The 11,951-nt window shown below is 43.4% G+C and overlaps 1 protein-coding gene across 3 annotated transcripts; it reads right to left on the reverse strand.

The window, feature by feature from the left end:
- Nucleotides 1-671: 671 nt before the first annotated feature.
- LOC140521159 (mucin-16-like) lies at nt 672-11,240 on the reverse strand. Of its 3 annotated transcripts, XM_072635909.1 has the most exons (7): nt 10,111-11,238; nt 9,010-9,137; nt 8,824-8,891; nt 8,220-8,389; nt 5,958-6,299; nt 4,227-4,306; nt 672-1,022 (listed from the first exon to the last, which is right to left on the reverse strand). In XM_072635909.1, the coding sequence occupies exons 2-6, from the start codon at nt 9,118-9,120 to the stop codon at nt 4,236-4,238; spliced, it is 762 nt and encodes a 253-aa protein (XP_072492010.1). In that variant the 5' UTR covers nt 9,121-9,137; nt 10,111-11,238; the 3' UTR covers nt 672-1,022; nt 4,227-4,235. The 3 variants fall into 3 exon arrangements, with proteins under 3 accessions (XP_072492010.1, XP_072492000.1, XP_072492003.1); XM_072635899.1 differs by having other exon boundaries at nt 9,010-11,239; XM_072635902.1 differs by lacking the exon at nt 4,227-4,306 and having other exon boundaries at nt 9,010-11,240.
- Between the last annotated feature and the right edge of the window lie 711 nt (nt 11,241-11,951).

Here is an 11,951-nt window from a genome sequence, read left to right on the forward strand (position 1 = left end):
GTCTGCAGGGACCGTGTTTCTCTCCTTGGATACAATGGTTTCATGTGGCTGGGTAAGACTGACCTGATGTCAATTTGAGGTCTAAACCTCAGACTGTTACAGCCAAAGGTGGCAGTGGAGATCCTTCTTATCTCATCTCTGAACAGCCTGCCAAGGGCAGAAGAATCCAGTAACCCAAACTGGAAACTAGCCAAGCTATAGCGCCCTATACGACCCCTCGCCATGCTTTGCCCAGCTCTCCCTTTCCTTTCTCTTCCTCCCTCCTATGCATCACCCTCATCCTGCCAATTGGCTTCTTTTTTCTCTGATTCGGAGGGGACCTCAGGACTTTATGGACCCTCTGGTGACAGGTCCCCCATGCTTCACTTGGGAACTTTTGGTGCTTGAGCCTGGGTGAGGGTGGTTGCTCCTAAAGAAGGAGAAGCACTGTCCACTTTGTAAAAAAGCTAAGCCAGAATGGTGTTGGAAAAAGGCTCAAAACATTTCACAGAGTCACATTTGTGTTGCAAATATACAGACAAAAAAAAAATCATTTTTCGAAAAGCCAGACCTACACTGCTCTGCTTCTCTAAATAATCTATATACAAAATTCTCTAAGAGCAGACATAAATATGGCAAGGAGACAGAAGAACAAAAAAGGACAATCGAAGTAAATTGAAAAAGACATGAGGTTATTTTGTAACAATTACATGGTTTTATTTTTACTAGTTATACTCATCCAACTACAGGACGTATGTATTTTAAAATAAATTAAAATATCCAGTACAAATGTTTTCTTCTTTTCAGGATAATAAAGTTTATAAAGGCCCAGAGTCATTCTTCCAATACTGAATAGGTGTGGACAGGCTGGTTCTCTTCCTTTGGGTTAATGCTGGAGTGTTTGTGACCCCTAGAGGGAACACAAAGGCAGGTAACTGAGTGTCCTTTAAGTGACTTTCCATCTAGGCGTCCACGAAGCCATCGATTCCTACGTTGTGATCCTGTGTTCTTTCATTTGTTGCGGAATCCTAGCCATTACTTGGCTTTAAGAGAAGAAAGAGGTCAAAGGAATAAATACTGTATCAAAAGAATGCAATCCAGGAGGAGCAGAAAGAGGTATCGTAAGTTTCTACAAATTATACATGTACATTAAAATATTGCCTTCAAGGCAAACCAAAACCTCTCATGAACAACGGAATGTGGATAAAAAGAAACTTGGCTTCCCAACCTTAAGAGGATATATCAACATAAGTTTCTGCAAGGTCAAAAGGTTAACCATTTTGAAAGAAAGTGAGATGAAATTGAGATGATACATCAAGATTTTTCATGTGTTGAGAAGATGATATGGTAGAACATAAAAACCTCACACTTCACACCCCTACACCCTTACACGTCACAAATAACCGGAACTCAAAGAAAAACTGCAGAGACAAAATACTCTCAGGAAGTGCAATCTAATGGAATATAACATTTTTAAATGATACAAATATTCAAAGGAAACACTCACCCCCTAAGGGATCAAAGGTGATCTGTCAACAGACAGCCGACAAACAATACACCAATCACAAATCATCTCTGGGAAACCACCAAGAAGCTCTGAGTTCTGAAGACCTCAGCATACACACAGGCCAACACACCCTTGAACAGCAAGCAATAGGCCTAACTCTGCATTCCCTCAGGGCCTGTCAGCTAGCTTCTGCCCAAATCTCTGCTGGGATGGAGAACTCTCCATCTCTTCCAGCTTGAAGTGTGATGACTTTGCTAATTCCTTTGTTTGGGATTCTGCTACATGGAGTTTAGATCCTTTTCTTGTGACTGCCTTTCAAAGACTTGAAAACAGACATAATTCCTGCAAATATCCTTTTTACCGGGCTCATCCGGCCCTTGTCCTCCTCCAGATCAGGTGGCCAGGCCTGAAGAAACTTGGTCATTGTCACTGAACATTCCAACTTACCAATGAGCTTCACCTTAGCCCTGGCATGTGCGCTATTGCCCTCCTAGGCCTGGCCACATTATTTTCTTACTGCAGCAAAGACCGCTCTAACTCTCTTGGATGCCATATTACACTACTGACTCAACTGGAGCTGGAGAGCCCTAAAAGCCCAGATTCTTTCAACTACATCACTCTCTCATCATACCTTCCCCTAGAGGTTAGTAGTGAAGCTGATTTTTGATCCTTGATTATTTCATTCTCAGTCAATTATTTCATACTCCACAGGTTGAAATATGCAAAAATATGGCAGCACTTTTTGCTAAGGCAAAGAACTGAAGGCCGACAGCATGTCCAGCAATGAGAAGATGGCTGAAAAATTGTGGTATGTGAACGTAAATGAATAGTATGGAATTATAAAAGTCATTAAGAAAAATTTAGGGAAACAAATGAGCAGATGGAGTAAAGCACACTCATATTCAATGACAAAAATGATGTAAAGGAAAAGTATTCTGAGGTCTTCACTTCTCCAGAAGACGATTAGTGAACCAGGCCAACATCCTGTTGGTAGAGAGTACAAGAGCAGAAGCAAACTATCTTTAGAGATGACACATGTTTGCATCCCAACCCCCAATTTTATTTGTCTCTTAGAAGGGTGGCAGATTTCATTTCTTGGGGAGGAAAAGAGGGAAGGAGATGATTACTTGAGATGGATGGGTACCCATAATAGCCTGATGGAAGAAAGAGTTTAAAAATCACATTTTAAAATATCCAGCAAGAACAGAACCAAGTTCAGAAAGGGGACATAGACAAATAATTCTATGGGGTTCATATAAATTAAGTATCTACTTTGAAATGACCAAAACTATATGTAAGAGATTCTCGGTTTCCTGTGCAATCCTCTTCTTCACTATTTCTAAATTAATGTGACCGACATAGTTATATTTATTGAAGCTTGTGTAATACACAATCAAAGAGACACCAGTTTCTTCCTACGAGAATCGACCTAATACTTGTTGCCTTTTAGATCTTTTGTAATCCTGACTACTAAAATGGTTAGCTCTTTTTGAAAAGCATTCAGTCTTAGCCTTCACTGACGTCACTTAGAAAAACTTTAGATCCAGGTCACATCCAGATCCTTATGGTGCTCTGCCAGAAACCAATTTTCATGCTGATACTGAAAGGTGAAGGACCGACTACGGTTTGGGACTGATCCTTCCTCTCATTCTACATCCACCAGATCCTTTTACTTGGTAGCCCACATCACTCTTATTTTGGAAAAGACTGCACGGGAAACTCGGTCATATCATTTGCAAAAATCTTGTTAAATGATAACCGCAGCATTTGCCATACTGAGCAATCTAAACACATGGAGAACATGGGAGATGAAATGAGCTGGGGGGGGGGTGACATTGGGAACGCTAGCACCAGGCCTACGACCTGTTTTTCTATCACTTTGCTACCCAAACCTTTCATAACCTAATGTTTAACTTTTCAGTAACAGAAATCAAGCTCCTTATTCTCCATGTGCAGATTTTTTTCTCTTCCCTTTTTTGAAGATGAGGACATTCGCCCTCCTTTGATCCTCTTCCATGCCACACCATTTTCCCCAAATGGCTGATTCTGGCTTCTCCAATGGCATCTGCCTCATTTCTCTCAGTATCCACTGTGCTTGGTGCCCTGGAACTCATCTCAGTTAGGTGCCTTTTTTTAACTCAGGTATCACCTTCTTAAACAGCGATTTTACTACAAAGAGAATTCTCCTTGGTAAAAAAAAAAACAACAACAACAAAACTGGAATAATAGGGACTGCCTCTTGGCTCTCAATAAGATCGTCCAAACTGAGCCACAGTACTCACCCTTGTTCATATTTCTCTTTCCTCACCATCGAATTAAAAACTTTTTAGAAGTTCTAAAACCTGAAAGTCTTTTCCTGTGTTCACCTTCCCTCATAATGAAAAATATGCCAATTAAAAGAATTCAAAAACAATCCAACAATTCGGAAAAGAAGAGAAGTGACCAAGTGATTTTGGGTTGTAAGATTGAGTCTTACCCATGGGGGGGGGGGGGCGCTTGATGATGGTGACATACTTGATGAGGATTTGAACACAGGTCTTTTGGCTCCAGATACCACAATCGTCTTTCCACTGTGCAACCACAAAGTCTCTCTCCCTCTCTCCCTCCCTCCCTCCCTCCCTCCCTCTCTCCCTCCCTCCCTCCCTTACTCTCTCTCTCTCTCTCTCACTTTCACACACACACACACACACACATGCACACAGTACTAACAGGCTCTTAGGGGTTCCCCAGTTTCTCTTACTGTGAAGTATCACATAAGGTTAACCAGGAGCACCAGGAGTAGTGCCAGGCCGAAAAAGCTGATGGTCCAGTAGGGCATGTCTGGGGAGAAACAGAGATGATGCTAAGGGGCCATCATAGGGATGTGAGGACAGCACAGTGTGTGGAGCGTTCCCAACAGGATTAGCCCCCACATGTAACAGGCACACAAGATGTGGAAGCCCAGCTCCAATATCACTTTCTCTTCAAGTCCAAGAGCCACGAAAAGTCAATCCACTAGGTTCTCACAGAGTTGTCTGTCACACTCAGATCTATTGCATTGCTAATGCAAGTCTGTCTTATCCACAGCCAACTCTCCAACTCTCCTAAGTCTCAAGTGAATTTAAAATCTGTTCTGTTAAAGGAAGCTTTTCCTCCAAGTGCTGCGTTCACACAGGAAATCACAGGTCCAGTCTCGAATCTTATCTCCTCCATTATGCCCTTGAGAGGAAATGTGGAGAAGAGGGTAGATAGCTGAATTCGGAGACAGGAAGATATAACTACAAGTCCAGTGGCTTCGGGCACATGTTGTCTCCTTGACCCTGGGCAAATCACTTTGCCTCTCAATGTCACTCTCGAAGATATTAAGATAAAAGTATGTATGGGTGTGCACTGGAAACATGAGTTCCCTAAAAGGAGTTCTCCGTGTCTATGAAATGCCATGCATGAACCTCTGCAGAAGAGAGGAAGGGAGTGGAAGGGATGGGAGTGAAAGGAAGAGCAGAGTGTGGAGGGAGGAGGAGGGGCTAGAGGAAAGAATGAACGAAGAATGCATGGCATAGTTTGTATATTTCTATCCATCTGTCTGTGGCTTTCTCTACGCGGTGGTGGGGAAGAAGGGAGACAATTGGGAACTTACCATCCAACAAAATATTCATTAATTTTTTTTTTTTTAAAAAGGAACAAGCATTCACTTAAGTACATGTTACATAATAATTACTTCAGAAATAATATCTCATTTGAGATGCTAATAAATGTTTTCTAAGTGAAAGAGGTTTGAAGATCCACAGAGGAAAAGATGGGAGGAGCAGCCTGAAGGGGTAAATGGCAACAAGGTTTGTGTGTCTTGTGGCTCTTTGGAGGACTCCCTTTGTCCTCAGGGAGGCCCTCATGACTGGGGCTCTCAGAAGGCATTTGCAAAGGTCATAAGTTTCTGCCCTGAAAAGAGACCCCTGTCAGCTCCTTGCTTGGGTTTGGGGGAGTGTAGGGATGGTCTGGCATTGGAATTGTTTTTTCTCACCTCTGACACTAACTTTCAGTGACTTTGGGCAAATTCAAGTCTGTTCCCTGGATCTGACTTTGCTCAATCTCAAATTTATAGGGTTGGAAGCTCTGAGGCCCTTCCCAGATCAAACCTTCTCCATTCTGTATGTTAATACTGCTCTCCAATGTCCGACATCCTGGCTTCTAAGGGCCCTCCCAGCACCGACATCTTGGCTTCTGTGTGCTGCACCCAAAACTCTGACAATCTCAATTCTAAAGGCTTTCCAAGTCCTGACATTGTAGGTCCTAAGAACCTTCCTGTTGTTAACCTGTTATGCGTTCTGTTGTAGGGAACTTCCTTGCTCTGCAGTGTTTCAGAATCATCAGTCTTAATTTCACCCCCAATTGCTGGATTCCAAGCCTCCTAAGCTTTCCTTCTGCCTCAAGGCCCCTTCCCATCTCCTCTTCCCACTGCAGTTTCCCCACCCTGACTCGATTCTATTTTCCCTACTTGTCATGTGGAGGTTATCCAGCTTGAATAGGCCCCTGGGGCAGTGGCCTGTGGTCTTCCTGGTCCCGTCCAGAAAACCTTGTCCAATGGAGTTCGAACCCAGGTTGGAGGAGAAGCTGCAGTTCCAGTTGACCCTCACGAAGGGCATCTGATGAAGAGCACATTCAGTCAAGGGCCTGGCACAGATGGGGACCCAATTGCTCATCGCACTGTGGCCTTCTCCTTCCAAGGCCACAGCCCTGGGGTGAATTGAGGAGGTCTTCTTCCCTGTAGCCCAGGGAGGTAGCATGAGAGGACTCCACAAAACCTCAGTAGATTGGACCATGCTTTCTTCCTTGTAACCTGGAAAACAAAGGATGGACAGTCAAGCAAGAGAGTTACTTAGAGACTCAGCTGAAGTAAGGCCTTAGTTTATCACCCCTGAGGAACCAAGGGATTTGCATCCTGGAGAAAGAGAGAATCCTCCCTTGCACTGCCTAACTCACGCTTTTGTCTGAGACCCAGCCAGGAAGGGTGAGAGACAAAACAGGGTTGTATCTTTATGTGATTTCCTGTGGGAGCAAATGTCGACTTGTACCGGACCCCCCATTTTCTTCTCTGGCCTCAGCAATCATTCATTGCTCCTAATTCTGCCTTATGGGATTCAGCAGAATGAAAACCTCTTGCTCATGATAGGCTCCTGAAAAATCAAAGAATGTGATCATGATGTCTCCTGGCTAAACATGAACAGTTCTTTCTAGCTGTCGCCATCATCATCAGTAGTATATCTCTGCAAGATGATTTAAGGTTTTCACAGTACTTTAGAAATGTGGTCCCATTTCTCCTCACTGTCGAATTTTGAGATTGGTATTACTATGATTATCCCCATTTTTCAGACGAGCAAATGGAGCATGAAAGCTGTTCCCTTAAGTGACGTCCCTATGTCACACAGCCAGTGAGCTTGTCAGGCAAGACTGGAACTCGGTTTTCCCTGGCTCTAGGATCAGGACACTAGCTACTGCACTGCCTCTCTGCCTTTACCCCATACTTTCATGATGCCTCGCCATCCTGGGGCTCCTCAAAATGAACTAGCTTCAACTTGTAAAGGCAGAGGAAGATAGAACTGTCACCTCCCTCCTTTCAAGCTACTACACTTCTGTTGTTGTAGATTCAACTACGATTCCTTGTAGTCAGCTAAATGCAGACAGAATTGTGACAAGAAATCATATGGCAAACTGGTTTGAAATGGCTATTCAGAATTCAGAAGTTCTGAAATCAGAACCCATCCCTTAAAACTGAATGAATGCTCTGATCCTGTCAAATCACTTAACGTCTCAGGCTCAGGAAAGTCCTTAAAATGATAGGTTTTGGACAGCTAGCACTTTGCCTCCCGGGAGGGAATTTCCACCCTCAAGGAAGACCAAGAGACATATTAGCACACCAGTGTGTTTCTGTTGGGGTTTTTGGCATGCATGCCCTGTCACTTTGATGGCTCTTATTAAGCTTACTCTCAAGATAATCTCCAAGGTCACTTTCCAATGACTTGTTATAGAGTTCTGTCTCCCCAAAACTATATACTTCTGTTTCATTAATATAGAAGTGGATTGGATTTCAAAAGCACTAAAGAGCCGTTTGAATCAGAATCACATATTGAGACCTGGCCAAGACCACATCTGGGCCAACATTATAATTTACAGAAGACACAGCTGAGGCTCATCTAGGGTAATTTGTTAGTCAGCTGTCAAACTGAGAGGAATTAGAAAGTTAGGAGTAGAACCCAGGCCCTCTTCCTTCAAATCCACTTTCTTCCACTTCAGTACATGTCAATTCTTATTAAATTTCACTTGATTGGTACAGAGCCATCATTGTCGTAGGTGGAAACCTTTTGTCCTCCTGATTCCATCCTACTCTTAGATACTTATCCTTCCTTACTTCACCTCATCCATCCTTCTCCTTGCTGACCTCTAGTCTCCAACCAAAGAATTACTTCAAAGTTTGCATTTTCAAAGACCAAAAAATGGACAGAACAACAATTATCTCCAGCTACCACAGATAACACCAGAGATGGCACCAAGTAGTGGGCAGTCTAGCAACTCAGTTATACGTAGGTTCTATCTTTTGGACCTGGATGAAAAAATGGGACATTGGAATAAAGGATTCTGGGCAGGGGTGGAATAAGGGATAAAAGAATAAGGCTTAAAATGAAGAGAAAATAATACTGAGGTTATATCAGAAGACTGGTCGGGAGAGTGGCCAAGATGATGGCTCAGTTAGGTAGCTCACCATCAAGGTAATGACTGTCCTTGGCCAGGGTGAAGAGGCACAGAATGGTAATGCCATGTGTTTCCCTGCTCATCTCCCAGTACACTTCACTGTCCATGACAGGCTTGACAGGGACAACGCGATGGGTACACAGGAAATCCACTCTGGTTGCAAATCCATTCATCATAGCTCTAGATAAAAACAACAATGGGAGGTGATATGAACATCTGTGAAATTGGTGCTGAGAAATGTGTTGGGATTCTGGGTAGAGAGGGGCTTAAATATATGCCAGAAGTGACCTGAGAAAGGCTGACAGTGGCCTTGGAATGGTCGGTGAGCTAGCATTACCTGTCTGGGTAGCAGTGGTGAGAAGCCGTAGGACCGCAACTGGAGAAGACATTCTTGACATTAGACTGTTTCTTACAAATCAGTACTTATGAATGAACGCACTTTTATTTCCTGCACTTTCTGGGATTAGAGGCACTGGGATAAAGTTGTTTGGGAATTTGAACATAGAGAAAATGAGACTAAAGGTAAGTGTATAATCGAGTTGACTATCTTTTACATATAGCAGTCCATTAGAGGTTTATCCTCAAGGGTGTGCGGAAAGTGTTACAATTCTTACCTCAAAGAAGTCACCTTGCATTCAGGGAAATAGGGCCCAATGGTAGTTTCCCTAAACAAGAGGCCAATCTGGCAAAGCAAGGAAAGAGTCAAGTAAACTTGGGGTAAGAGAAGATGGATCCCAGTCAAGGAATGGGGAAATCAGCTGTGTAGTTGGCGGATGGGGTCGGATATGGGGAAGACTAACCATGTGTTGCATGACATTCTCAGCAGAGTTGAATGTGTCAGAACTGGGCTGCCCCATATCTTCTGAGCAGATGAAGTTCGTAACGGTAAAGTTTGCAACAAGAGATTCCATGCTGGACGTGCCACTAACTGAAATATGAGTCAGAGAGGAACATCTGTGTGTGAGCATTATCCACTCTACTAGCATGCCCAAGGTCACCCAGTTCCTATTCTATTCCTTTCTGCAAGGGAAACCCATTAACCTGGCTGCACTGATATCTCTGGGTAGGTACGATTTCTCACTCTCCCAGTTCCGCTTTATTCAGCTTTTCTTCAAGTCCTAATCTAATGACAAAAGCCGTAAAGACAGTCCACCAAAGGATCCCGAGATGCTAGCACTTTGGTAAGTGGTAAGGCTGGTGCTAAGGAATGGTAATGGACTGGAAGATGTTCCTGGAGCAAAAGTGGTTGACAAAGGAGCTCAAACTAAATCAAGGTGAAAGAAAACCGTTGATAGAACCACAACTGAGAAACTAGAGAACCAAGAGAAGTTCGTTGGATGGGGAAAGGGTTCTGCTTGATTTGGTCAAGATTGATCAGGAAAGCACTTATTCATCATTTGCCATATACAATGCATTGTAATAAGTGCTAGACATACCAACAGAAGCAAAAGAAGGCCCTGCTTTCAAAGAGCTCCCAAGCTATGTCCAGATGACTATGTGGGGACCCACAATCTCGAAGAGAATGAAGTTCAACATGAAGCTGAATTATCACAAGAGGTACCAGGTTCTGGGCAAATGCTAACTCTGGTCAGACAAGGTGGGGGGCTGTTCGAGGGGCCTTTCTTTTTCCTCATCTTTGGCATGAGATGCAACAATTTGTGCCACGTGCCTGCAGGGATCTCTCTGGCAAATTACCAGATATTTAAATCTTCTCTGGAATTGCTTACAAGGGACTTCAGAAGTCATGCCAAATCCCCACTCCTGTCTTGCCCAGCCTCTGCATCATAGAGTTAGTAGGGTTTGTTTGGAAACTCTACGTTCCCTTCCTTTTCTCCTTCTTTCCAGAACTTTGAAAAGCCTACTGAGCCCTTTCCAGAACGCTAAAGTCCTAACAATTCTACCTGTGTAGGCTTCAGGTCCTGTTGATCCCACGGAATATGGGAAGGTTGCTATAGTGGCTACCCCAGAAGCTGCAAAAGAAGAGTCTTATTAAAATGAGGACATAAAGTGGGAGAAAGTTAAGTTGGCTAACACCTTAAGGGCAGGGACTGAGTATTTTTATGTCATTCTTTGCATTCCGAGGACATAGTACATTCCTTGGCATATAGTAGGAGATGAAGGAATGATTCCACACTGGGCACCATCTCTGGGTTCTCTATGCAGGAAATGACAAAGTAAATACATGACTGTCATCAAACTCATTTGACTGGTGTTTAAGTAACCACAGAACGGCTTTCAGGGGCTAAGGTTATTTTCACTGCTGGTAATGTCTCTGGCAGAAATAGAATGAAGCTCTCAAGGAAGATTCTCAACACGTAATTCCTGCTCCAGGAACATTTTTCCATCTGAGCTTCATATGGAACATTATGTCCATAACCCGGATTGTCCTGTGAGGGCAACCTTTTCACCATGGAATCTTGGAGAGAGGACATGAGAATCCCAGAGTCTGATTCAATGTCTCTTATCCGAAAGATCCAGTAGGAGGGAGATATCCTACTTTTCCACATAGAATTTCAGCCTTGGAAGCCTCCTAGATGGCATCGAAACAGGACTTCCCAAAGAACCCCGGGAAAAGAAAGGATAATCACCCTCTGCCCAAAGAGTTACAGTGAGAGGAAAGTCATTCCATATTGAGGTAGCTGATTCTAATACTAGGAGTCCTTTCTAACAAGGCTCAAGTGAGTTACAGAGGCACAGATTTGAGAGAAAGTCATGCCAATTTCACTGTTCTGGTTCTGAGCACCAACTCCCCTTGTGAAGACATTTCTGAAATCACAATTGCCTGCGACTCAACGGATATCTGTGAAACAAGGCATTTAGTTTTCATGAATTGAAATGGATGGTGTTCATGACAAACTGGGAAACAAAGGACAGAAAATGAATGTAAATATCAAAGGAGTTGGGAATAGAAGGCAAAGAACACTTGAGAGGCTACATTGAGAAAAGAAGACCTGGTGGCTCAGCTTGCTGTCTTTTCGTATGTGGAGGATGTGATCGCTGAACAAAGGGACAAGAGAATTCTCCTGGGAACCTGTCAGCTATCTACCGTGACAAACATAACAAAGGATCTTGACTTGCTCTCCTCTGCTCTAAAGAGACACAGACAACAACACACTTTCCCATGGGTTGCCTTGGATTGTCACCAGGCTCTTCTCCATAGTCTTCTGACTTCTAGGAGAAAATCAACACATCAGGATGAAGGACGAACAGAAATGTGACACCTCAGGCATGGCCTGGTCCAACCCTTAACTGACCAGGAATACCCTCCACCACATCCCCAAGAAGTGGTGATCGACCATTTATTTGACATTCCTCAGGGAAGGCAAACCTTCTCCTTCCTGAAGTAGACCATCCCACCACATGATACGAAATTTTTCTTCACTTCTAGTGGATATTTGCTTCTTTGTAACGTGACACTGTATTGCTCGTTCTACCTTCTGGGTCAAAGCAGAACAAGTCCAGGCCCATTTCCCTGTGACAGCCCTTTAACCCCCTTAAGACAATTGAATACTGTGTCTCTTTCATATACCCTAAGGTTTTCCTTAAACTTTGTGATTTGACACACCACACTGTTGATCCATGTCGAGCTTCAGTCCATTAAATGTCCCAATATTTGTTCAGAAAATTCCAGCCTCCGCTTGTCCATCTTGGACTCATAAAAGGGTTTTGAGAGTACAGACGCAAAATTCTACTATGTCTATTAAATTTCACCTTACCTGATCTGAGCCCACCATTCTAGCCT

The sequence above is a fragment of the Notamacropus eugenii genome, chromosome 1 (genome assembly GCF_028372415.1).
Source record: "Notamacropus eugenii isolate mMacEug1 chromosome 1, mMacEug1.pri_v2, whole genome shotgun sequence".
Taxonomy (NCBI): domain Eukaryota; kingdom Metazoa; phylum Chordata; class Mammalia; order Diprotodontia; family Macropodidae; genus Notamacropus; species Notamacropus eugenii.

Excerpts from the sequence above, each read along its gene's own strand:
- LOC140521159 (XM_072635899.1), bottom strand. The coding sequence starts at position 9,195 with ATGCTAGTAGAGTGGATAATGCTCACACACAGATGTTCCTCTCTGACT. Across the intron at positions 8,390-8,823 it reads TGCAAGGTGACTTCTTTGAG|AGCTATGATGAATGGATTTG; the intron begins GTAAGAATTGTA and ends GTTTTTATCTAG. Across the intron at positions 6,300-8,219 it reads GGACAGTCATTACCTTGATG|GTTACAAGGAAGAAAGCATG; the intron begins GTGAGCTACCTA and ends TTTGTTTTCCAG.